This window comes from Sorex fumeus, unplaced genomic scaffold (assembly GCF_029834395.1).
Source record: "Sorex fumeus unplaced genomic scaffold, SorFum_2.1 ptg000006l, whole genome shotgun sequence".
NCBI classification, from domain to species: domain Eukaryota; kingdom Metazoa; phylum Chordata; class Mammalia; order Eulipotyphla; family Soricidae; genus Sorex; species Sorex fumeus.
Window position 1 is genome coordinate 71574 of NW_026606063.1, and position 27947 is coordinate 99520.

The 27947-nt window shown below is 54.0% G+C and overlaps 1 protein-coding gene across 2 annotated transcripts in view; it reads right to left on the reverse strand.

Moving 5' to 3' along the window:
* Positions 1–27947, reverse strand: part of SYT14 (synaptotagmin 14) — a 44670-nt gene that overhangs the window by 10188 nt on the left and 6535 nt on the right. For both annotated transcript variants that reach the window (XM_056124529.1, XM_056124521.1), the window contains exons 2-4: positions 27515–27562; positions 20007–20171; positions 13670–13885 (exon numbers count right to left, since the gene is read on the reverse strand). In XM_056124529.1, the coding sequence (XP_055980504.1) occupies positions 13670–13885; positions 20007–20171; positions 27515–27562 (429 nt within the window). The remainder of the gene's footprint in view (positions 1–13669; positions 13886–20006; positions 20172–27514; positions 27563–27947) is intronic.

The window sequence follows — 27947 nt, forward strand, 5'->3', positions numbered from 1 at the left end:
GCAGTCACACCCAGTCACACCCAATCACATCCAGTCACAGGCAGTCACACCCAGTGACACCCACTCACAGCCAGTCACAGGCAGTCACACCCAGTCACACCCAATCACACCCAGTGACACCCACTCACAGCCAGTCACAGGCAGTCACAGGCAGTCACACCCACTCACAGGCAGTCATACCCACTCACACTCAGTCACAGCCAGTCACAGCCAGTCACATCCAGTCACAGCCAGTCACAGGCAGTCACACCCAGTCACACCCAATCACACCCAGTCACAGCCAGTCACAGCCAGTCACAGGCAGTCACACCCACTCACACTCAGTCACAGCCAGTCACATCCAGTCACAGCCAGTCACAGGCAGTCACACCCAGTCACAGGCAGTCACACCCAGTCACAGCCAGTCACACCCAGTCACAGGCAGTCACACCCAGTCACACCCACTCACAGGCAGTCACACCCACTCACACTCAGTCACAGCCAGTCACAGCCAGTCACATCCAGTCACAGCCAGTCACAGGCAGTCACAGGCAGTCACACCCAGTCACACTCAGTCACAGGTAGTCACACTCAGTCACAGCCAGTCACAGGCAGTCACACCCAGTCACACCCAATCACACCCAGTCACAGCCAGTCACACCCAGTCACACCCAGTCACACCCAATCACACCCAGTCACAGGCAGTCACACCCAGTCACACCCAGTCACAGGCAGTCACACCCAGTCACAGGCAGTCACACCCAGTCACAGGCAGTCACACCCACTCACACCCAGTCACAGCCAGTCACATTCAGTCACATCCAGTCACAGCCAGTCACAGGCAGTCACACCCAGTCACACCCAATCACACCCAGTCACAGCCAGTCACACCCAGTCACACCCAGTGACACCCAGTCACATTCAGTCACAGGCAGTCACACCCAGTCACATCCAGTCACAGGCAGTCACACCCAGTCACAGGCAGTCACACCCACTCACACCCAGTCACAGACAGTCACATCCAGTCACAGGCAGTCACACCCAGTCACAGCCAGTCACAGGCAGTCACACCCAGTCACAGGCAGTCACACCCAGTGACACCCACTCACAGCCAGTCACAGGCAGTCACAGGCAGTCACACCCACTCACAGGCAGTCACACCCACTCACAGGCAGTCACACCCACTCACACTCAGTCACAGCCAGTCACATCCAGTCACAGCCAGTCACAGGCAGTCACACCCACTCACACCCAGTCACAGGCAGTCACACCCACTCACAGTCACAGCCAGTCACACCCAGTCACAGGCAGTCACACCCAGTCACACCCAGTCACAGGCAGTCACACCCAGTCACAGGCAGTCACACCCACTCACACCCAGTCACAGCCAGTCACACCCAGTCACAGCCAGTCACAGGCAGTCACACCCAGTCACAGGCAGTCACACCCAGTGACACCCACTCACAGCCAGTCACAGGCAGTCACAGGCAGTCACACCCACTCACAGGCAGTCACACCCACTCACAGGCAGTCACACCCACTCACACTCAGTCACAGCCAGTCACAGCCAGTCACATCCAGTCACAGCCAGTCACAGGCAGTCACACCCACTCACACCCAGTCACAGGCAGTCACACCCACTCACACTCAGTCACAGCCAGTCACATCACAGCCAGTCACAGGCAGTCACACCCAGTCACAGGCAGTCACACCCAGTCACAGGCAGTCACACCCAGTCACAGCCAGTCACAGGCAGTCACACCCAGTCACAGCAGTCACAGGCAGTCACACCCAGTCACACCCACTCACAGGCAGTCACACCCACTCACACTCAGTCACAGCCAGTCACAGCCAGTCACATCCAGTCACAGCCAGTCACAGGCAGTCACACCCAGTCACAGCCAGTCACACTCAGTCACAGGTAGTCACACTCAGTCACAGCCAGTCACAGGCAGTCACACCCAGTCACACCCAATCACACCCAGTCACAGGTACTCACACCCAATCACACCCAGTTACAGCCAGTCACAGGCAGTCACACCCAGTCACACCAGTCACACCCAGTCACAGGTACTCACACCCAATCACACCCAGTCCCAGCATAACCACAGTCCAGCTGTACCCCAGCCACACCCCAGCCCTGCAGCTTGTTTTGATCAAACATCCCATAGCATCTAATCCAATAAAAGACTCAGCACAGATTTTTTTTCTTTTTGGGTCACACCTGGCAATGCATAGGGGTTACTCCTGGCTCTGCACTCAGATATTACCCCTAACAGTGCTCAGAGGACCATAAAGGATGCTGGGAATCAAACCCAGGTCGATCACGTGCAAGGCAAACGCCCTACCCGCTGTGCTATTGCTCCAGCCCCTCGGCACAGATTTACAGATTCATTTCCCACAGGCCTGACTTTGGAAGAAGAAAACCAGTCTCCAACAGGGGATTCATATATTTCGTTCATAAATGTAGACAGAGAAGCCACTGCAATGGCTGAAAGAAACCTACAAACACATCAAAATACAAATGAAACCTGAAGCAAGCAGCAGACCGCACAAAGAAATGCACTCGCCACAGCAGGACACGCAGAAGAGTGGAGCTCCGGGCCTGACACCCACATTGCCCAGAGACCGGAAGGGACTGACCAGGCAAGTGTGGACTGGCACCTCTGGACAGAAAGGGGGTGAAGGCCGAAGGGACTGGGTGCCAGGGTGCAGAGAAGATCCCGACTACGAGTGCAAACATGGCAGGCCTCTGATGGAACAGGGCTGGGCTGAGCCAGCAGGTGAGAGTCTCAACAGCAGCTTGCCAGAGGCCCAGGTGGGGCCTGGCGGATGCAGGCGGCCCCTGGAACCTGTCTGCCTGCTCCACACTGTGAGGGCTGAGGCAAGGCAGGGCTCTTCCCCAGCCCCCACCTCGCTCCAGCTGCCGCTTCAGGTGCCCTCACACAGTGAGCCTGCCTGCCGGGAGTCAGAAAGGGTCTGGGAATGAGACCCAGGGACCTTTGTTTTTGTTTTTGTTTTTTTAATTTTTATTTAATGAAACACCATGAGGTACAGTTGTAGACTTACAAATTTTTGTGCTTGGGTTTCAGTTATGCAATGATTGAGTACCCACCCTCCACCAGTGCCCATTCTCCACCATCACTGATCCCAGTATCCCTCCCACCCCCATCCCCCCATCCCACCCTGCCTCTGGCAGGGCATTCCCTTTTGTTCTCTCTCTCCTTTTGGGTGCTGTGGGATCTTTGATCCTTACTGCATGTTTCCAAGAAAAAGAAACCAAATTTCCAAGTCTGCTTTCAGCTCTGCAGGAACCTGTGACCTTCCATCCCCTCAGGAGAGACCAGGGTGAGGATCAGCCCCCAGCACCTCTGGCCTTTACCCGGGTTCAACCAGGATACCTGATGCAAAACTGTCATTCAAGATTCAACTAAGTACAAAACACAAATCAGAAAAATTGATACAAAAAGGTTAAAAGCGGGGAGATGGCCCAAAGGTAGGGGCCCAGGCTGGGGCACAGGCTGCCTCTCAACAGGGCCAGGAAGGTAAAAACAAACAAAGGGAAAAGCAAGCTAAAGCATCCTCTGCCTTGACGCCTCTAATGTCCCCGCCACCTCGACACATGGCAGCAGAGGCTGGTGCCAGCCCAGGCAAACCTTGGTACCCACTGCTACACTCAAGTCTCTGACATTTCACATGATCTGAGTGCTTCATTGTACCTAGAACATATTCATCGATAGATGGAAGTAGAAGATCAGCACAATTACATTTGAAGCAGCATTTGCTCCATTTCCAGAGTGCAGCCTTTTATTCATATAAAAGAAAATACCTTTGATTCACATCCCTGAGTTTTAATTTGAATCAACCAATAATCTGAAAGTAAATTCCAGCATTTGCCTCATCTGATGTACCACTTCAGAAAACAAAATCTCCTAAGTACTATATACACAAAAATATACCTTGGCTGATACTATGACATGCACCATGATTTAATTTTAGTGTCTGTACAGCCCTGTTCAGTTTATATATTACATTCTGTGCTATGAATAATTTCGTGAGGAATTTTTGCATTTGTTTTATAAAATGGAAAGGAACCATTCTTTTACCATTTGTTCTTAGAAAGACAAAAAAACATAATTCAGTCCTGGCTGGAAAAATACACAAAGCTTTGCACCGGGAGGTAGCAGCCCAGAGCAGGGCAGGGGAGGGGGCCCGGCAGGCAGAGGCGGAGGGACAAGGAGTGCAACTAAGTAGCTTTTACTCACAGCGGAAGCTGGGACAGACCTCAGTTCTGGAGGGATGAAACAATGATGCAGCCTCATTCCTATTTTGGATTCAGAGACTTCTGACATTCTAAACATCAGAATTCTTTCATTTATTCTTTCAAAACACCCAGTAACCAGACACTTCAAAAGTAAATGGTTGAAATTGTTGCGAATGGGGGACTATGAAGCAGTAAGTGCTTCAGAATGTTGATGTAATACAGCAATTACAGACCTTTGTAAATCTGCAAAAGGCTTTGTTTTCTTGTTATTCATATTGAAACGTACAGTGGGAGGACTTTTTTATTTTCACAGGGAAGGGCTCCCCATTTGAAAAAAAAAAATCTTTCCATTAATGTTTTGACCATTGTTATGAACCCACCATCTGAATTTATTATTTTGTAACTAAAAATAAAATGAAATGCTAAGGGGGAAAAAAAGGTTGTATAATGTTAGAATTTTGATTAGCAATCACAGCTGCACCAGAATTAGTTTCTATAGCAACAGGAAGAAATAATGTGTTGAATTGCAATGCAATACAAGATTATTCTTTGCAGATTGCAATTCAAAAGAAAATCTTTGAAGAATTTTTTCTTAAAAGAGTTATTAATTTTTTATCCCTCATAATTCTCAAACAGAAAATACCCAATTATTCTAGTATACTTTCCCTGAATCCTGTTTTAGTTCATTCAAACTTAATATGTTTCCCCAAACGACTGGAAAATTTAATATACCTGAACAAAAAGAATTTTGGGCTACTGTCTTATTTGCATTTTCACGATCACGATCATCCTGTTGTTGGTTGATTGCCTCGAGGAGGCACCAGTAACGTCTCCTTCTTCCTAGACCTGAGATTTTAAAAGAGCCGTATCCAATGCTCTTTCAGGGCTAGGAGAATGAGACCTATCATTGTTACTGTTGTTTGGCATACTGAGTACGACACTGGAAGTTTGCCAGACTGCCGTGCAGGCAGGATACTCTCGGCAGCCTGCCGGGTTCTCCAAAGTAAAAACGAGATGATAAGATGATAAGATTTGCATTTTAAAATCTAAAAAGCCTGGACTCACTCCTGCTTGCATGTAGACAGGAAGACTGTGCATCTGGTACGTCCGATCTACAGATGGGAGACAGAGGGCACTGTCTGAGAGGGCGACTTGGGAGGGACAAAGCCGAATGAGAAGCAGCACACTCCACACGGAGCCGAGGCGTGCAGTTCCCGCTTCCTCGTGATGAGGGGGAGACTCCTGGGAGGCCTCGCCCTCACTTTTGTCCAAGGAAAGACAATCCTCGAATTCCAAGTGCTGTCTGGCAAAAAAATAAAACTGATACCTCCCTCCATCCCCTCCAGCGTGAGCTATTTTTGGAGTCTAATTAAAAGCCTCTGCCTGTACCTTTATGTACTTTGCCCTTATAATGAGGCCCATCACTGGTTCCCTCTATCTATCTCAGCTCCAAGTAGCTCAGGAGTTGCCATGGATACTGTGACACGCATTCTCTCTCCACCCGAAACTGTAAAACTGCGCCTGCATCTCATCAAAACATGAGCCCTGCCCGACGGAGATGAGGCCTCCAGGCAGCAGGCACGGCTCAGTGCCTGCCACCCGCCAGCTCCTGTGACTCGTGCTCTTCCCTAGGAAGGGATCTGGGCAGACCTCACAGTGCCAGAAAGGTGGGTAGTGCCAGGAAGAGAAGGGGCAGCTGGGCACACCCTATCAACAGCACTGCTATCTCGGGGAGCCGAGGCCCAGGGCCCCAGAAAGAGTGAGACCTGGGGACCCCAGGGAGAGCCCAGACCCATGACCCAGGGGGAGCTCAGACCCGGGTACCCAGGAAAAGCCCAGACCTGGGACCCCAGGGAGAGCCCAGACCCGGGACTCAGGGGGAGCTCAGACCCACGACCCCAGGGAGACCCCAGATCCGGGACCCCAGGGGAAGCGAGACCCAGGACCCCAGGGAGAGTCCAGACCCAGGGACCCAGGGGGAGTAAGACCCTGGACCCCAGGGACAGCCCAGACCGGGCACCCAGGGGGAGCCCAGACCCGGGGACCCAGGGAGAGCCCAGACCCGGGACCCAGGGAGAGCCCAGACCCAGGACCCAGGGGGAGCTCAGACCCAGGACCCAGAGAGAGCCCAGCCCCAGGACCCAGGGGGAGCCCGGACCCAGGACCCAGGGAGAGCCCAGACCCAGGACCCAGGGGGAGCCCAGACCCGGGACTCCAGGGAGAGCCCACCCAGGACTCCAGGGAGAGCCCAGACCCGGGACCCAGGGAGAGCCCAGACCCAGGACCCAGGGAGAGCCCCGACCTGGGACCCAGGGGGAGCTCAGACACAGGACCCAGGGAGAACCCAGACCCAGGACCCAGGGGGAGCCCAGACCCGGGACCCAGGGAGAGTCCAGACCCAGGACCCAGGGGGAGCCCGGACCCAGGACCCAGGGAGAGCCCAGACCCAGGACCCAGGGGGAGCCCGGACCCAGGACCCAGGGAGAGCCCAGACCCAGGACCCAGGGGGAGCCCGGACCCAGGACCCAGGGAGAGCCCAGACCCAGGACCCAGGGGGAGCCCGGACGCAGGACCCAGGGAGAGCCCAGACCCGGGACCCAGGGGGAGCCCAGACCCAGGACCCAGGGAGAGCCCCGACCCGGGACTCCAGGGTAAGTGAGACCCATATGGTCCCCCAAGCACTGCCAGGAGTGATTCCTGAGTGCAGAGCCAGGAATAACCCCTGAGCATCACTGGGTGTGACCTGAAAAGCAAAATAAATGAATAAATAAATAAAACACACCACTGTGGGCTGGATTGATGACTAAAGGATGAAGTTGGACATCTTTTAAAGAAAAAAGAAAAAGAAAAACATGCCAAACCCCAGAGACATGCCCAGCATCTGACCACAGATAATAAGGATGATTCAAGTAAATGTAACAAACTGTGTTAACTGTTCTGTTTCGCTGCTGTACCTTTGCTGGCTTGCTTAAGGCCATGACAATGCACCTGGCAGGGGGCACCCAGACCAGACATCAAGGCATGCACCCAGGCACAGGGGCAGGAGGGCACAGGGTTCAAAACCCTCCCCTACGGGCAGCTGGGATTCCAAGCCCAGGGAGTGGTCCCTGCTTGAAAACCCTCAGTGCTGAGTCCCTTATTTGAGTGTCCTCGGTGCTGAGTCCCTTGTATCTGTGTTTTGGTGTGTGAACAAAACCGTGAAATCTCTGTCCTGTCTCTGTGTGTCTCAGGCAGCAGCTGAGCTCAGGCTGTGGCCACTTAACACCCACTTGGGGAGCTTCTTTCCTTTTCTCTCCAATTAACTTTTCTACTTTCCAACTCTGAGTCTGAGGATCTTTATTATTCAATATTTTCATTCCTGGAAATATTGAAGAATCAGGAACCATGAAGGAACAGAGACCTGCTGCCGCCACTTCCGGCGGCCTGCATCACCCCGAGCACCACCAGGAGTGACCCCTGACCACAGTCAGGAGCGGCCCAAACCTGCTCACCCCCAGGGAAAGGGAATCCACTGCCTTCTTATCAGGTGGCTTGTGTTTTAAAACTAATATGGCATGGGGACAGACACAGAATGTTGCTTTCGAAGGCAGAGCACAGAGTGCGAGCACAGACCACGGCCCCTGCTGTCCCGTGGCATAGGGTTCACCCCGAGCATCAGGTGAAACGTGGATGGCCATGTCCCCAGTAAACACTGGAGTCGGTCTCTGGCCTCTGGCCAGAACAGATGGGGCCGCACAGGCGACCCTGGGAAAAGAGCCCCTGAGGAGAGCTCGGGAGGGGCTGGCATGGAAGAGCCCAGCCACCTGCAGACTGTGTCCCACCTGTGGAGGCCCAACCCCTTGGAGAGCACCTCCCCACATACTGAGACTGGGGGTCGCTGTCCAGTGCAGACAGGACCAGGGGAGGTGGGGGCAGTCCGTTATACCGGTGCAGGGGGGTCCAATGTGCCTCAATTGGCTCAGCTGAGCCCCCATGATGCTGGGCAGACATTCTCACCACTGTCTCCCAGGGCCAGAGCTGACCCTGCACAGCCACACACTCAGATCTCCTTGGGGGCCGGGAGGGGCAGGAGAGAGTGCCCCTCACAGCTGCCCAGGCCTGAGCAGTTAAAAGCGGTCTGGAAGGACTAACAGCCTGAACTGGCACGAGCCCTCTGGCCTCCCCCAGCTCCCTGCACCCACCCCAGGTGCAAAACACAGCCCCGGACACGCAGCCGACGGCCACCACACTTCTCCCTCAAAACGGCTGGCGCCACATCCGCATCAGCCTCGTCGTGCTGGTGCTACACTCTACCAGCTCCAGCAGCCTTGCAAGAAAGCACCAGGCCTGGATGAGGAGAGGACAGAGATAATGGAAAGGGCGGTCTAGGTGTGTGTCCGTAACTCGGGAGGTCTCACACACAGTCTGGGTGTCCACGGCCTGGGGGTGTCTGGGAGTGGCCACGGTCTGGCGGGTCTGGGTGTGCCTATGGTTTGGGGGGTCTGGGGTTCTGGGTGTGTGTCCACGATCTGGGGGGTCTGGGTGTGTATCCATGGTCTGGGTGTCTGGGGGTCTGGGTTTGTGTCCTCGGTCTGGGGGTTGAGGTGTGTGTCCATGGTCTGGGGATCTGGGTGTGTGTCCACAGTCTGGGGGTCTGGGTGTGTGTCCGTGGTCTGGGGGTTTCGGTGTGTGTCCACAGTCTGGGGGTCTGGGTGTGTGTCTGTGGTCTGGGGGGTCTGGGTGTGTCCATGATTTGGGGGTCTGGGGTTCTGGGTGTGTGTCCACGGTCTGGGGGTCTGGGTGTGTGTCCTCGGTCTGGGGGTCTGGGTGTGTGTCCACGGTCTGGGGATCTGGGTGTGTGTCCATGGTCTGGGGATCTGGGTGTGGGTCAATGTTCTGGGGGTCTGGATGTGTATCTACGGTCTGGGGGTTCTGGGTGTGCCCATGGTTTGGGGGTCTGGGGTTCTGGGTGTGTGTCCACGGTCTGGGTGTCTGGGTGTGCATCCATGGTCTGGGGGTCTGGGGGTGTGTCATGGTCTGGGGGGTCTGGGTATGCCCATGGTTTGGGGGTCTGGGGTTTTGGGTGTGTGTCCATGGTCTGGGTGTCTGGGTGTGTGTCCGTGGTCTGGGGGTCTGGGTGTGCCCATGGTTTGGGGGTCTGGGTTTCTAGGTGTGTGTCCACAGTCTGGGGGTCTGGGTGTGTGTCCACAGTCTGGGTGTCTGGGTGTGTGTCCGTGGTCTGGGGGTCTGGGTGTGCCCATGGTTTGGGGGTCTGGGTTTCTGGGTGTGTGTCTATGGTCTGGGGGTTCTGGGTGTACCCATGGTTTGGGGGTCTGGGGGTCTGGGTGTGTGTCCTCAGTCTGAGGGTCTGGGTGTGTGTCCACGGTCTGGGGGTCTGGGTGTGTGTCCACAGTTTGGGAATTTGGGGGGCCTGGGTGTGTGTCCCGGCTAGGAGCAGCAGAGAGCCAGGGAGGGCTGCGGTGCGCAGGAGGGCATGTGCCAGCCGATGCCAAGTCCCCAGGAAGTGCAGAGATGGCACGGGTGAGCCTCCAGCCCTAAACGCAGACCAGGAGGAGAGAAGGTGGGTCATAGCAGTGGCACAGGACAGCCTCTGCGGGCAACCAGACTCAGGGCTCAGGGGAGACTGGGAGGGGCAGAGGGGAGCATAAAGGGCGGGTGCACGCCCGAGACCCCAAGTGCGATCCTGGCTCTGTGGGGATGGCCTGCACGTCCCCAGCTCCAGCTCTGCACCTTCCTGCAGGTTGACCGAACATTTTCAGGAGGTGCTCTGGGGGCCCTGAGAGCTGCTTGGGGGCCCCAAATCCCACACTGGACATAAAGAAGGGCCACAATGCTCGCCTGGAGGAGTCATGTCTTAGGGACAGGAGGACTGTGACATGGTGATATTACAGCCCATTATCGGGCAAAGATAGAGGGGAAAAAAAGCCCCCAAAACACATCTGTCTGTAATAAAAAGCCACCAGAGAAAGCAATGTGGCGTAGCCCACTTCAGAGGGAAGGAAGGAGGCTTCTAGTTCAATGCTGCCATCCAAATAGCCCATGGGAGAGAGAACAGCTGGCAGGGCACATCCTTTGCACACAGCTGACACACATGCAGCCCCTGAGTACCAGCAAAAGTGACCCCTGTGTACAGAGCCAGGAATTAAGCCCTGAGCACTGCTGGGTATGGAAAAAAATTGTCACTGTCACTGTCCTCCCGTTGTTCATCGATTTGCTCGAGTGGGTCCAGTAACGTCTCCATTGTGACACTTGTTACTGTGTTCGGCATAACAAATACATCACGGGGAGCTTGCCAGGCTTTGCCGTGCAGGCGAGATACTCTCGGTAGCTTGCCTGGGTCTCCGAGAGGGGCAGAGGAATCGAACCTGGCTCAGCCAGGCCGGGCCGTGCGCAAGGCAAATGCCCTACCGCTGTGCTATCGCTCCAGCCCATGGAAAAAAACAAAGGGCCCAAATTTACCAAGAGCCGAGCAAGTCCACAGAGACATACATCCACAGCTGTGTGATATAAGCGTTCAACAAACAAGTCAGAAAATGTTTGAAACACGTGGGCAGGGGCCATGTACAGAGGGGACGGCCAACCTGGGTTCGATCCCCAGCATCCCATATGGCCCTCTGAGCACCACCAGGAGTGATTCCTAAGCACAGAGCCAGAGTAACCCCAGAACACTGCTGGGTGTGGTCCAAAGACAAACCCACACAAAATGCAATTCAGATTATTTTCACAATTAGAGGACATCTGTATTTAGAAATGTAAAATAAAATCGATGTCAAAGGCAGGGCCAGAGCAGTAGTACAGTGGGTAGGGTGTAGGCTGTCATATGCCAGCCTGGCTTCGACCCCTGGCATCCCATATGGTTCCCTGAGCACCACCCAGAGTGATTCCTGAGCTCAGAGCCAGGAATAACTCCTAAGCACCGCCAGGTGTGACCCAAAAGCCAAAAAGCCAAAAATACAAAAAACAAAACGGGTGTTGTGGGTAGAGAAAGAACTCAGAATGGACAGTCCTACTGCCAGTGCCACAGAACGGCATGAGCAAGGGCTCCGGGGCCTAGTGCTGCCTCGGGCTTCAGAGTGCCGGGTCAGCGGCTGCTCTGGAACCAGCAACAGAGGGCCTCCCGCCTATTTATGCCTAGAATTTTCTTAGATTTCAGCCAGCAAACGCAGAGGGACATGATCGTCCACGGTGGCCACGGCGTTCCTGCCCGAGTTCAGCAGGGGAGGCGGGAGTCTGCCCATGCATCTCAGGTGCCGCATCTTCCTGTCTAAAGCACGAGTCCCTCCACTGGCAGGCGATGATCCGCACATACTGGCCCTGAGCAGTTCTGCACTGTTAGAGCCAAGTCTCCAAAGACGCACTTGGTTATTAGTTCTATTTTTACCTTCCACTGGTACACTGTCATGCACTTAAAATTCAGAGCATGTTTACGGGATCTATCCAGCAGGCTAATGTAACCACTCAGCAGACAGCCATGCATAATTCAATCAATATCCGCAGACCAGGAGATTTGAGGTAAAATCTGCCTCTAAAGATATCAGGGTGTGACTTGAACATGAATAAAGTAGACCTAATTTTTCTCTTTATGTGACAAATTGATACTTTCTGCAATGGAATGCCCAAAATACTGGGCCACATAGAACTGTATGCCGCTGGGAGAGGAAAAAATAAATAATCGAAAGAATAAGTAAGGAAGGACGGCATGGGCCCCGGAGCCCTTGCTCATGCCGTTCCGTGGCACTGGCAGTAGGACTGTCCATTCTAAGTCTCAGAAAATTAATTCCAAGCAGTGAAAGATAATGCTGAACTAGATTCAGACAGCAAAGTTCAGCTCACAACGACAACGCGTGCTGCTCCCCCCAGCCGGAGAGCAGGCGGACGACAGCACTGATCCTCAGGACTGAGCTGACCTGAAAACTACCCCTGCACCGAAATCCAGATGATAGCTTTAATATTCGCAAAGTGGGTTTTATTTCTACTTCTCAAATAAAATCCCCACAATTAGTGGGTTTCAGTAACAAGCATCATGTCTAGAAATACCCTCCATGTCTCCAAACACTCGAGTCTATCAGATTCCGACGAGTTTTAGGGACTGTGTGGGTCAAGTCCTGCCACAAGATTTGACTCTCCCCCCTCAGCACTCTCCTCTCAGTGAGTTTCTGCTATCTGAAAAAAAAAATTTTAAAGCATAACCAGGGCTCAGTCTACACAAATTATAAATATTCACCAAAAACTTGATCCAGGGCCCGTGAAGGGTACAGCTCAGGAGGGAATGTCTCTTCTGCCAGCAGAGTCCTTGCTCATCATTTCCGTGCCTCACCAGACACGTGGGAGCCCCGGCCGTGACTTTTTGGGGGCGCTTGTGAGTTTGGTCCAACATCACTGGCAAGCACGAGGAAATGCTTAGATGCAGTGTGTTTGTGTCCAGGGACAGCAAAACAGAGTAAAATTAATGTGGGTGTGAGCACAATCTGGGGTGCTGAGCAGCTGACAGGCCTCGGGGCCACTAACCTCCCTAGCGATGAGGCTCTTGAAAAAGCTGGGCATACTTTTCTGTCTCCTGGCAGAGACAAAGGCTCCACCAGGGAGCAGGCTTGGCTGCACTGTGGGAGCTCCTAGGCTGGTGATGCCCCACTTCTTGGCTCGGCCCATCCCGTATCCCCTCTGACACAGAGAGGAGTAGCAACCCAAGCCCGGTCAGTGCAGGGCGAGCTGCCACCCAGAGGGACGCAGAGCAGGAGCCCAGGGCCACGCTGTGCCAGACTCCCTCTCTCTCCAGGAGGTTCCCCTTTCTGGAGTATCCCGAAAACCCTCCAAGAACCAGCTGGTACGAGCTCAGAGTTTTCTGTCCTGATTTCCAGACCCATTTTGGACAGCTTGTGGAGTAGAGCCCCAAGTTAAGGGAATTTTCAGATCATTTTAACATTGAGACCCATGTCATATCTTAGAGCAGAGCCGACAACGTGGGGAGAAAGGCACCGTGTGAACCCGGAAAGGCCGGGACAGATGTCCACGCAAGTCAGAGGCCCCCGGCCCGACCGACACCCCAGGCTGCACAGTCCAACGCTGCATCTCTGCCGCTGAATCCCACAGTGGCTCAGACGTCACTCCTGCTCCAGAGCCCCCTGGGGGGAGGGGCATATCGGAGGGAAGGCAGCTGTCGGCACTGAGCACACCCTGAGGCTGGCGAGAGGCGTGAACACAGCACCTGCCCGCAGGCTCCGCTGCCAAAGCCAAGACCTACGCCTCATCCTGCCACCCCTCCAGCTGCACGTCCCCACCACTGCCCTCCTCGGGCTGCTCGTCATCCCCCCCCATCTGCAGACACACATCACTGGGCAGTGTTGTGTTTGAATGCGGGTGTGGGCTGGGGCTGGAGAGGAAGATACGAGCCAGGGCACACCGTGTCCTCAGAGCCAGCCAGCTCACCTCCGTCCAGGGACGCCTCACTGCCGTAGCCGTCGTGCTCAGCGGCGAGAGGGCTGTACTTCTGCCGGGTCTCCCACAACGAGCTCTGCGCTCTCGCCTCAGCCGCGGGGAGCCTGGCACTGTGGGTCCTGGACACGGCCTCATGGTACTTGCCCAGCGCCTCGTCCTCACTCTCCGAGGATGAGCCGTGCTCCTCTTTGTCCAGGTAGGAGTTGTCTGTGGGGACAAGGAGAGCGCGTAAGCCCAGCAATGAGAAGCTGCAGAGCTCTGTGTCTGGGCCACAGCACACACATGGGCAGGGACCACACAGGCACACACCTACATGCGGGCGGCAACACGCACATGCAGAAAGGGACACAACAGGCAAACACACACAGGCAGGTGGGCACACACACAGGCATATATACACAGGCAGGTACACACAGGCAGGCAAACACAGGCGGGCACACATAGGCAGGCACACACAGGCAGGCAAACACAGGCGGGCACACACAGGGAGGCACACACACAGGTGGGCACACACACAGGCGGGCATACACACAAGCGGGCACACACACAGGCAGGCACACACACAAGCAGGCACACAGGCGGGCACACACAGGCAGGCATACACACAGGCGGGCACACACACAGGCAGGCACACACAGGCGGGGACACACAGGCTGGCACACACACAGGCGGGCACACACATAGGCAGGCACACACACAGGCAAGCACACACAGGCAGGCACACACACAGGCAGGAAAACACACAGGTGGGCATACACAGGCAGGCACACACACAGGCAAGCACACACAGGCAGGCACACACACAGGCAGGAAACCACACAGGTGGGCATACACAGGCAGGCACGCAGGTGGACACACATACAGCAGGCACACGCAGCTGGGCACACAGGTGGGCACATATTAGGTGGGCACACACAAGCAGGCAGGTACACACACAGGTGGGCACACACATGTGAGCAGGGACACGCATGCATGGCAAGCATGCACATATACGAACACAATTTCACGAACAGACACACATACACGTGGGCAGACACGTACACATGCTGTTGAGCACACACATGCAGGTGAACATGTACACAAACAGGTGGACACACACCAGAAGACACACATACATGGGCTGATATGCGCGCACGCACACACATACGCACACACACACACCACATAAGTGTCATGGAGAAACAGGACAGTGCCGTTCACAAAGCCCAAGCTTCAGATTTTCAAGCTCTCGCAGAAGATTCATGAGCATGTTCTGACAGCGCAGGAACCCCAGATCACAATCTTGCATTTTTTCTCACTGATCAGCATCAAATTCAGGAAACTGTCAGCAGCACCCACAGACCCAATTCAAATGATGTGTACTTCGAGAGACATTTTCAGCTACCAATTGTCCCAACACTGACACTGCTCGGTGTTGAGCAGGGCAGAAGTGGACAGGCTGTGCTGTAGAAAGAACCACACACACACTGAAGACTGTGCAGCCAGTGTTTGGGTAAGGTGGAATAATTCTTCATCGCTCTGTCTCTGAGCCATTTCGAGGAACTCCATACTTCCATTCAGAAAATATTGAGCATTAGAGCCCATTTGCAGAGAGGCTCATGGCTCCCTGTCCAACAGTGAAGGGGAACTGAGACCCCATGGTCACCCGGCCTGGGCAGCTGGAGACAGTGTGCAGGCCCCCAGCACAAGTGCTGAGCACTTAGAGGTACTTAGGTGAGCACTCATGTAGAGTACCTGTATGCCAAAGTAGGTGGAAAGTTGACATTCTCATTCCAAACACTACATGAGCGCAAGGATGGGCGCATGACAAGCGTCCTGAATGGCTGCACACCACACTTAATCACCTGTCATGTGTAAGAAAGTGGAATGACCAGGAAAAATCTACCTAAACATGCCTAAATCTCACGTAGGAGGAAGGTCGGAAGAGAGAGATAAACAACAGTGCTTGGATGTTACTTTCTAAAGCACCATTATCATGGTCTGCGCCCAGAGCACAAACCCACCTACAACCAGGTGGGACTGAGCAGCGCCCAGGCAGGTGGGGGGCCTTTGGACTCGGGTCTCTCGAGAGAGAGGTCGCCCTGGCTGGAGAGAGGTTGGCCTGGCTGAGGTCACCGCATCTTCCTTCTGTTCGCTTTTGTTTGGGAGTATATGGGCCACACCAGGTGATGCTCAGGCTTCTCCTGCCTCTGCACTCAGGGATCACTCCTGGCAGGGCTTGGAGGACTATATGGAGTGCTGGAGACTCAGCCCAGGTTGGCCACAGGCAAGGCAAGTGACCCACTGTGCTCCCTCTCTAATGCCCAGTATACTTCTCGATGAAGACAAATCAAATCAAAATCGAGAACTTCATAGGGTACTTGCAAACTACTTAACATGCCTCATCTGCTCATTGCTATTAACTGAATAAAATAACCCATTCATAGCACTGCAGCACTGTCCCGTAGCACTGTCCTCCCGTTGTTCATCGATTCGCTCGAGCGGGCCCAGTAACGTCTCCATTGTGAGACTCGTTGTTACCGTGCTTGGCATATCGAATACTTCATGGGTAGCTTGCCAGGCTTTGCCATGAGGGCAAGATACTCTCAGTAGCTTTCCAGGCTCTCCGAGAGGGGCGGAGGAATCGCGGAGGAATTGAACCCGGCTCGGCCGGCCAGCTGCGTGCAAGGCAAACGCCCTACCGCTGTGCTATTGCTCCAGCCCAATCCATTCGTAAATCTACTAATCTTTTTTTCTTCTTTTATTTGTTTTTTCCCAATTAACAAGGCTTCCAAACTAAATCCAGCCTACAAAGGATACAGAGCCTGACACGCCAAAATCCTTGGGCGAAATGTGCCCAAATGGACCGTTTCCAAACATTAGGTCCCTCTGGGTGGACCTGGCCCACCTGGCACTGAACCTTGGGTGCACTCAAAAGAGTGGTTATGGGGGTTGGGTACTCCCTCCTGGCCACCACTTTTGGGCTTCAGTGTTTTGGTTTGCTGTTGCTCTATTTTATGATACTCGAAGTTCATACAAAAATCCTTGGTGTGTATTTTACACACAAAACCCCGTTGTTTGCGTCCATTCAGATCCTATGAGTAATAAGTGGCCATGAGGAGGATTTCCGGGGGGAGAGAATGATGCCATTTCTCAAGCCACACAGCCACTGACTGTCACCAGCTGTGGGGCTGGCACCTTGAGTCTGAGAACACTCCCGAATAACCAGGGCTTGCTTCTGCCACCCATCTCCATATGGTTCTCGAGGAAAACACAGATCATTCTGTCTAGATTCTGATGAGGGCAGATCGAAGAGACGCAGGGCATAAGGGTCAGGCGCTGCTTAGAAATGGCAGACTTTACAAACCCTTGAGGGCACCAGACACACTCCCCCTCAGGACGCCAACTGCTTAAGAAGACCAGGCACAGTTGGTGTGCAGGAAGGCGGAGATCAAGGAGGCTGGGGAGCAGAGCACAGGGCTGGTGAGGGCCTTACATGTGGCTGACCAGGATTTGGTCCCCAACACTGCACAGGGTCCCCCAGCAGTGCCAGAGTGATTCCTGAGTGTGGCCCAATGCCAGAGAGAGAGAGAGAAAGAGAGAGAAATATTCGGAGGAATATTCATTTTCAAACTAAGATTTTGCAGCTCAGCAACCAGTTAAACGCTGGGGTCCTAATCCAGCCCTTCTTCTCTTCTGGCAAAAGTTCCAAGCAAACACTTTCAGACCATGATCCAGAGCACAGGAGGAACAAATGTAGCCAAAGCCGCGGAACGGGGAGCACAGCGAGTCCGCAGGGGACAGAGAAGGGTGGGGAGAAGTATGTGAAAGTGTCATCCAGAGAGAAGGGTCGAGAGTCCAGCTGGAGGCAGAAGGACAGGCCGGAAAGCACGCGCTGCTCCCTCAGGCCTGAGGGGCAGTTGCCGCGCCCACCACAAGGGCCTCACCTGCATTGGGCACTCTCTCCGGGACACCGTCACCTCCGCCCCATGCTGTCCCCTTCTCCACAGCCCCGCCATTGTCGAAGTCCGTGGTCCTGGTCCCTCTGTCCCCTCTGGCTCTGCGGGGTTCGGGTCCATGGCCTCTGACTCGTCCCTGGAACTGAGTTCTTGGGGCGGCTGGCGGTGCTGGAGAGGCATGTCCTCCCCAGCGGCCCTTGGGGTCCCCATGTCTGATACCTTTAGGATGTCTCATCCATCTGTGGCCTGCATCCTCAGCTCCGCTGTCATGGGGGACCCCTGACACAGCCCGCAGGCCCATGCCAGGGTGGCCACTGTCTTGCCCGCTGCCCTCACTCACGCCTGGATCCGAAGGCAGGGGGGTGCTGTGGGGGTGGGCATGGCCCACCCTGAGCTCAGGCAGAGAGTCATCGGCGAGGGCTGCCTCCGCTGGTTCAGGGGTCTTGGTGGCCCTGTCTGCTGCAAACCCCTGTTCCTGAGCCACCTGGAGGCCACTCACCAGGCTTGTCACCCGCTCCGCCAGCGAGTCGGCAAAGGCCCCGGTGGCCTGGCCCACGGCAGCACTCAGGCCCTCCACAGCCCCACCGAGGCTGTCCACCAGTGAGGACATGGACGGCAGGCTCTGCTGGAAGGACCCGAGGAAAGCCATGGGGAGTTGGGCCCCGCAGTACAGCTGAGGCGACCAGCGTGCCAGCCCCACGCCAGTGCTCGCCAGGTCAAGGCTGGGGGCGGGGGGGCCCAGACAGGCTGCGCGGTGGACACCCCCTACTCCAGAGCTGCGGGAACAGCAGCAAGACCATAACTTCCCCTCAAATGCTGCCGGCTTTTTTCTAATTCTACACCTGCAAGAAGCATAAAAGGGGTGTTAACAACGGCCTCTGTTCCCTTGGCGACAGTCTGTGTGTCTGTGCAGGGTTCAGAGGGGTCGGAGGACACCCAGCACGGGGCCCTCCCTGCACACAACACCAGTGTCTCTGCCCAGTCCTGCAACAGTGGGGAGGCGGAGGGCGCGGGGGCAGGGGCCTCCTGCCACGATGCGACAGGGAGACAGGTCAGGAAAGAAGCAGCCGGACCCAAGGCACTCACGCCTCTGTTCGTGGAGGGTCCCGGGCGCACCAGCAGGCCCACAGCCCCTCCCGGGGGACATCCAGAGACAAAGGCCGATGTGGTCTTTTTCACCAAATCTTTTTTCTTTATTAACACAGAGGGTTATTTGGTTATTTTGAGGTTTTGTTGGGGGTGGGGTAGGAGTATCAGTGCTCAGGGATCACTCCTGGCAGAGCTGGGAGAACATATGGGGTACAGGGATGGGACCGAGGTTGGCCACATGCAAGGTAGGCGCCCTCCCAGCTGTGCTCTCTCTGGTCCCTGAAGGTGCTTTTTGTTTTTGTTTTCGTTATTTAAATAAAGCACATTACTTACAGCAACATGTTATAGGATTATTGCTGACTTTTTTCAGTTATTTCATGGAAAATATACGTATTCATTCCCAAATAACCCCCAAAACTTTTCTCAATTTTCTGAGTTTTGACTTCTGCCCTGTAAGTAGCCCAAGATTTTGTGAGGCCCTTGATAATGAGAGAGTAAAGTGGGCTGGAGCGATAGCACAGCGGTAGGGCGTTTGCCTTGCACGCAGCCAACATGACCGACCCGAGTTCGATTCCTCCGCCCCTCTCGGAGAACCCAGCAAGCTACCGAGAGTATCTCGCCCGCACGGCAGAGCCTGGCAAGCTCCCCGTGACGTATTCGATATGCCAAACACAGTAACAACAAAGTCTCCGATGGAGACGTTACTGGGCCCGCTCGAGCAAATCGATGATCAACGGGAGGGCCTTTCGAGCAAAAGTGGTATCAGCCATAGGACAAAGGCTTTTGTGGGGCTGAAGGCAGGGGCAGGCAGAGGGAAGCAGAATCGCCCCAGGGGAACCCAGCAGCCTGTAGAGACCAAGTTGAAGGTGACAGAGTCAGCGGCATGTCCTCGGCGTGGGCACGCATGCCCAGCTGTCAGACCAGATGTACTCCATGTGCTTTCCTGCCTGTGGCCTCCAGCCCTCTAGAACCAAACCCTGGGCCGTGACAGCAGGAGCAAACTGGCACTGTGACACTCCTCCCTCTCCAGAGGAGAAGGAAGACCACCTGCCCTGGGCAGGCCTGGCTCCAGGCCACCTGGCTCTGGAGAGAGGCCCTGTACTCCACTCAGACGGACCAGTACCCCAGTGCCTTTGGAAATGCTTCTCTGAGCAGTAAGAAGCCAGGAGTTGGAGGGAGGGTGGTTTCCATGGCCTTGGGCCCTCTGGAGAGTGCTCAGGGCTGTGTCCTGGCATCAACACCTACATCACCCGTGTCTGGCTCTGGGCTGGGGAAGGGCCTGTGGGCATGTGGCTACTCACAGAGCTTGTCCTGCGAGCCGTGCCTGGTGCTGTGGCTGGAGCCGGACTCTGGGAAGCCGCCCACGCTGTCCACGCAGAACTTCTTGTTGATGTAGACCAAGAGCAGCAGCATGAAGACGATGAAGGCGCCCATGGCTGACAGCACGGCCACTGCCTCTGGGGACACTGGGAAAGGGCAGAGGGTGAGCACCCGCACGAACCCCGACCTCTCGGTGCTCAGAGGCCCACTCAACGGTTCAACCAGCTGCCCGGTTCATTCAGCAGCACTTACTCTGTCTCCCCACACCCCCAGTTATAGGCCGGGTCTTGGGGACAGTGGGGACAGGCCCCCTGTGCAGCCAGTGACTGGATCATATCGGTGAGAATGAGGGTGTCTGTTTCTGCCCCTCAGGGCCCCTACAGCCTCTCTCTGCTTTCTGACAAGCCCCAGCACCACCAGGAATGTACTCTCTAGGAGTGACTGCACCACACTGCCCAAGCCCTGCCAGAGTGATCCCTGAGCGCTGCGCCAGGAATAAGCCCTGAGCACCGTTGGGTGTGACCTGAAAACCAAGAATAAAAGGGAAAAGCGGCCTCAGCTGATAGCCAAAGTGACAGAATGCACAGACTTACAGCTAACTCAGGCACAAGGAGTCCTAGAGCTTCTTGGGGGAACCTCACTTTAGCCAGTTCAGACACGGAGGTGAGCCTCAGAGGAGAGCAGGGAGAGGGCTCTCGGACTTACTAGAATCCCCCATGTCCCAAAACCTGACATTCAGAGTCCCTGGTGCTTGGCCAGGTCAGCACTGCCTCCGGAGTCCATGAATGCTGAGAAAAAAGTCCCTGAGCAAGTCCCTGGCCACCAAAAAAACTCTGACTATGAGAACAACTATCTGGCTATGGGAGTAACTCTGACTGTGAGAACTCTCTGACCATGAGAATAATGCTATGACTGTAGAACAACTCTGTGACCATGGGAGTAACTCTCTAACGGTAGGAACAACTCTCTGACTGTGAGAGTAATGTTCTGACTGTAGGAATAACTCTCGACCGTGGGAGTAACTCTCTGACTGTAGGAACAAATCTCTGACCATGGGAGTAACTTTCTGACCATAGGAATAACTCTTTGACCATGAGAGTAACTCTCTGACTGCGGGAGTAACTCTCTTGGTATAGGAACAACTCTCTTACCGGGGAATAACTCTCTGACTGTGGGAGTAACTCTCTAATTGTAGATAAATCTCTGACCATGAGAGAGACTCTCTGACTATAGGAACGACTTTCTGACCGTGGGAGTAACTCTCTTACAGTAGGAACAACTAACTCTCTTGCCGTGAGAGTAACTCTCTGACTGTGAGAGTAACTCTCTAATTGTAGGAATAAATCTCTTACCAGGAGAGTAAGTCTCTGACCATGGGAGTAACTCTCTGACTATAGGAACAACTCTCTGACCATAGGAGTAATGCTATGACTGTACGAACAACTCTGACCATGAGAGAAAATCCCTGACTGTGTGAACAACTCTGTGACTGTGGGAGTAACTCTCTGACTGTAGGAGTAACTCTCTGACCATGAGAACAACTTTCTGACCATAGGAGTAACTCTCCGACTGTAGAAACAACTCTCTGACCATGGGAGTAATCCTTTGACTGTAAGGAACAACTCTGTGCCCGTGGAAGTAACACTATGACTGCAGAAACAACTCTCTGGCCGTGAGAGTAAATCTCTGACTGTAGGAATAACTCTCTGACCATGAGAATAACTCTCTCACCATGGGAGTAACTCTCTGACCGCAGGAACAACTCTTTGACCATGGGAGAAACTCTTTGACTGTAGGTACAATTCTGTGACCATGGGAGTGACGCTCTGAGCATAGAAACAACTCTGACAGTAGGAGTTACTCTCTGACTGTAGAAACAACTCTGTGACTGTGGGAGTAACTTTCTGACCACAGGAAATACTCTCCGACTGTGGGAGTAACTCTCTGACTGCAGGAACAACTGTCTGACCATGGGAATAACTCTCTAACTGTAGTAACAACTCTCTGACCATGGGAGTAACTCTCTGAGTGTAGGAACAAATCTCGGACTGTGGAAGTAACTCACTGACTTTAGGAACAACTCTCTGACCACAGCAACAATTCTGTGACCATGGGAGTAACTCTCTGGCTGTAGAAACAACTCTTCTGATCATGGAAGTAACTCTCTGATTATAGAAACAACTCTCTGACCGTGGGAGTAACTCTCTGACTGCAGGAACAATTCTGTGACCATGGGAGTATCTCTCTGACCACAGGAACAACTCTCTGACCGTGGGAGTAACTCTCTGACCATAGGAACACATCTCTGACCATGGCAATAACTCTATGATTGTGGGAGTGACTCTCTGACTGTAGGAAAAATTCTCTGACCATAGGAACAACTCTCTGACTATGGGAATAACTCTGACTGTAGGAACAACTCTAATCATGACTGTAAGACCAACACCCTCACTGTAGGAACAACTCTGTGACCATGGGAGTAACTCTCTCACTGTAGTAGCAACTCTGTGACCATGGGAGTAACTCTCTGGGTGTAGGAACAACTCTCTGACCACGAGAGTAAATCTCTGGCTGTAGGAACAACTCTCTGACCATGGGAGTAACTCTCTGACTGTAGGAATAACTCTCTGACCATGAGAGTCACTATCTCACCATGGGAGTTACTCTGACCATAGGAACAATTCTCTGACCTGGGAGAAATTCTTAGACCGTAGGTACAACTCTGTGACCATGGGAGTAACTCTCTAAGCATAGGAACAAGTCTAACCGTGAGAGTAACTTCTGACTGTAGGAACAACTCTCTGACCATGGGAGTAACTCTGACTGTAGGAACAAGTCTCTGACCATGGGAGTAACTCTCTGACGGTAAGAACAATTCTCTCACAGTGGGAGTATTCTCTGACGGTAGGAACAACTGTCTGACCCTGGGAGTACCTCTATGACTGTAGGAACAACTCTCTGACCATGGGAGTAACTTTCTGACTGTACGAACAACTCTCTGACCCTGCGGACTCCCTGGCCATGGAAACAACTCTCTGACCATGGGTACAACTCTCCGACTCGGGGAACCACTCTCTGATCTTCAGAAACCCCTTTTTTCACATTTGTCTAGGAAGTTGCACATAAGAAGTAGGAATTACTTTTTCTGCATATCCAGGAAACAGCTGCATCTGTACCAGATTGAGATAGTCCACCTCACTCAGACACCCAGATGTCACCCAGATACCCAGACGTCACCAGATCCGACACTACGCAGACACCCATATGTCACCCAGATACCACTACAGGAATCCAGACACCTGGATATGGGTCCAGACACCCAGACATGGGCCCAGAAACCCGGAGAAGTATCTAGACATTCAGACTCAGAACCCAGAGTTTTGGTCTACCCAACTCCAACATGAAACATTCAGAGAGCCAGGCCATGGAGGTGGGCACCCATGGCATGGCCCCCAGCAAACACAACTCCATGAGCCTTTCCCTTTCTGCCTGAGAGTCCTAGGCTGCTCCAGCGGCCTCAGAATGAAAACACTGATGGTCACCTGCACTAGCCTCTTCCCTCCAACACAGCTCCCAGAACACTCGTGGCAGCCCTGTGCATTGGCCTGTACCAATAGCAGATCTTGGGCATCAGGTTCAGAAAAGCAGGAAGAGAGGCAGACACAGTGACTTGGCCTGCACAGGAGAGTGATGCAGACAGGAACAGGGTCTCTTTGAGCAGAGGACAGTCCTGCAGAGCCAAGGCTCAGCCTCGTCTGACCTGTGCTGATCCCGCTTCACTGCTCACCCATTAGCTCTTCAGAAATGAGTGTGAGGGGAAATGTCTGAGGACAGTTCTGTCGAAATACAAGCCTCAGTCATGGCGGCAAAATCCATCTTAGGGGGCTGGAGTGATAGTACAGCGGGTAGGGCCTTGCACACGGCCGACCCAGGTTTAATTCCCAGCATCCCATGTGGTCCCCCGAGCACTGCCAGGAGTAATTCCTGAGTGCATGAGCCAGGAGTAACCCCTGTGCAACGCTGGGTGTGACCCAAAAAGCAAAAAAAAAAAAAAATCCATCTTAGACTCTGTGATGGAGAAAGCAAGTACAAAGCTGTGAGGGCGTCAACAGAAGCGATCACTTGATTCTGCTTTCTTCTTTGAACAGGAAGAACATCTTCGGGGGCAAGAGAGAGCACAGGAGGTGTGGACGAGTGCTGGCCTTGTCTGAGGCGGACTCAGTTTCATCTCTGGCACCACGCCCGCTCCCCGCCCCACGCTGCAGGGAGCACCCCAGGCACAGAGCTGAGAGGAGCCCCTGAGCCCTACAGGTGTCCAAAGCCCTGCCCAAAAAAATCTATATGACAAAAATCTTCTAATAATCATGCTAGAATATACACAAAAACATAAAAATAAGAGAGGTATAGATTTTGGGGGTTTTTTTGTTTGTTTGTTTTTTGCTTTTTGGGTCACACCCAGCAATGCTCAGGGATTACTCCTGGCTTTGCACTCAGGAATTACTCCTGGTGGTGCTTGGGGGGACCATATGGGATGCCAGTGATCGAACCCAGGTCAGCCGCGTGCAAGGCAAACGCCCTATCCGCTGTGCTATCGCTCTGGCCCCCTTGGGAGGTATAGATTAAACCAATAAATTTCTCACTATTTGTGCAATCTATTTGGATCAAAATATCAAAATATTCATTATAAATAATAAGTTTTACAGAACTGTTCTATCTATTTGAAATGCAAAATCAAGCAAAAAGTGCCTCTGTTTTTTAAGTTTTTTTGAAGAAGAATAAAAAGAAAACTTACAGTCTGCATCTGAGTGAGTGGGGCTGAGCAGTGCCACAAGCCACCAGTCACTGTCTACCCTCAGGAAAGACCTTCAATAATTCATCTCCTTCCTCACGGGAACAGGATAACAGTCGACCTCCACTAGCCAGGTCACTCCTGCTTTCATTTTCCAAGTCCTAATTCATTTTTCCCGGGATTATGGTCAGGAGATCCCATTTACTCTGCTCCCTTTCGGATCCACCAGGAGAACGTGTCTAGCGTATTCCCAGAGAACAATGAAGGAAAACCAAAGCGTCATAGAGACCTCCAGTTTCCCTTCACGACATCTCAGTTACTTCCACAAATAAAAAGTGCCTTGAAATTTTCATGTGGAAATAAATGATGCAAGACTGGAGGACTGTGTCCGAATCTACCCGGGCTGTGAGCTCCAGGTTTCAGACAAAAGGAACAAAAAAGTCAGCATGGATGCTGATACTCATGGATCACCGCCTTCCAGGTGCCGTGGAGGAAAGGCACAGACAGCAGTGACCTGTGACATGCCTGGATCTCAGTGAGCAAATGCTTCCAGAGGAAACGTTCCTCAGTGAGGCTGATGCCATGGGGCACCCTGTCCCCTCCTTATGAAGTTCGATGAACCACAGAAGACAAGCACCAGAAAATACTGAAATCTCATTCAATATCAGCTACGAAAAGCCCAAATCAATCTTGAGCAGAGAACGGGAATAAAGGGAAACCAGACTCTAATCAAGCACATAAGGAGCAGTTTCGGCCTCGTGCTTCCTGCTCAGACTCCTGAAGACAGAAGCTCCTCCCGGGCTTCTCTTGTGAGGACCCTCCCAGGAGGGGCTGGGACGCTCGAGCTCTATGTAAACCAAAACAAGTTGCTCCCCACACACCTTCCAGAAGCAACACCAGAAACATAAATATGTAAAAACCGTACTTGGACATTTTAAGCCCAGACATTCATTCAAGTGTCTAATTCAGTCTACAACAAAACAAAACAACAAAAAACATCTCTGAGTGTTTTAGTGATTTTTCAAGCAGATTTTCCTATTACCCACTAGATGGCGCCAGGGACCTACAGTTAATGCAACTGTCCTGCCAGCATCTTCCTCACTCAGAAGGAAGTCTACAACAGTACCTCATGGTGTTTCATTTTCAAATAAAAATTTAAAAAAAAAAAAGGAAATGGGTAGGAAACACAGCATCGTCTTTTTGGAGGAAGGGGTTCTCCCAAGCAGTCCCTAGCACCGCCAGGTTCCCCAAGCACAGTCGGATGTGACCCAAACACTGAAATAAAGAGAAGGAAAACGGAAAAGTAGGACTGGAGTGATAGCAGAGTGGGGAGGGTGTTTGCTAGGCACAGAGCCGACCCAGGTTCTATCCCCGGCAACCAATTTGGTCCCCTAAGCACTGCCTGGAGTGAGTCCTGACTGAGCACTGTCAGGTGCTGCCCAAAAACTAACACAGAAAAGGAAAAGGAAAGCACAGAATGCCCTCCAGCTCTTTGGGCCCACAGCCCGGGGGCCAGCAGAGGAGGACAGAACCAGGGGGAGCAGCTTCTTCCTGCTCAAGTCACCAAGAGCACCTGGGCCAGGACCCATATTTGTGGGAAGGAGAAGCTCATCACCAGAGGACCCCAATACTGCTAGGTATCGCCTGGATCCCCGCACTGCCCAGATGGACCACAGGGCCCAGCACAGCCCGGGGTGACCAGGCCCTGCACCTCAGAGCCTCAGCAGGGTCCCGTCCTCAGACCCGAGCTTTGGCCTATCTAAGCTCTGACCCCTAAGTGGCCGTCCCCCCTACCCTTTGTGGCACCTGTGCCCCTTCAGGACATGCCCTCCCTGTCCTGCCTGGCTTCCCCCAGGGAGCAGTGCACAGAGGAGATGTCCAACACCCCAGAGCCTGGCCAGCCTCCCAAGGATGTGCCCAAAGATGGACTCAAGGATGCTGGGCCGGTGGAGGCGGGGGACTGGCCACTGCGAGCACTGGGCCAGGAGAAGCCAGCAGCATTCCCAAAGCTCCAGGTCAGACCCCAGGCAGAGCCATGAGCACATCATGTGAGGGACTCATGGGTTCTGACCCGGTCATGCGAGAACACGTGGAACACTGACTCGCGGCCATCCAGAGTCGGCCCCGACAGCCTGGCCGCACTGAGGGAAAATCTGGGCCTGCAGGCAGCGGTGTGCGTCCTGCGGGGTCCCAGGGCGAGCAGCATCAGCTAGGCAGGAGGATGGGGGGCTGGGGGAAGAGCTGGGGGCAGGGGCACAGGGAGGCAGGAGCCAGGGTAGAGGGACAGAGCAGAGGAGCCCCGGGCGGGGGGCTGGGGATGGGGCTGGAGTGGGGGATGGGGACACAGTGGTGGGAGAGGGACGGGGGCAGTGGTCTGGAGGGTCACACTTGAGTCTCAGCCGATCCTCCTCCCTCCGGGGTCCAGGAACAGAGCAGGGAAGCAGCCAGTACTGGCTTCCGGAACCTTCTGAAAGGAAGCACTGCTGACCTCGGTCCCCTGCACCCACCCTACAGCCGAAGCTTGGGAGCAGGCCAGCCCCGCACAGCAGCGACGCTGAACCCCCGGGCTGGACACCACACCCAGACAGGTCAGCCCTGAGACCACCCCAGATGCCAATCCCCGCCGGACACCCCCAGCCCCCCACTTCCCATGCCCCCATGCCAGCCCCCTCCCCCCGCCCCCCAGCCCTTGCCCCTCACCTTTTCGGATGCAGACCAGCTCGTGCACACCGCAGGCTCTCTCTCCGCCTGTGGACAAACACAGGGACTGAGAGAAGACAGGTTCCCCCGTCCCCAGCCACCCCTCCTCGGAGGCTCGGCAGGGCCCCAGCTGATAGCCCTTCTTGGCTCCCCTCTGGTCAGTGGGAAGGAAAGGCTGGGGTGGCCACACGGGTGCCCCTTCCCAAGCACCCACAGCCTCCCTGTCCCTGACTCCCACGACACTGCACGCCCTTCTAGCACTCAGTGATCGCCACTGAAAGCCGCCAGGCACACTGGCAAGGAGGTTTCCACAAATTGTGGGATGACCAAGTGAAGCATGGCCAAACAGGGATTGTCAAGACGGCCATCTAAGGCGACTTTATGGCCACACTGTCACTTGCTCCTGACACATCAGACCATTGCTCTCAAACCT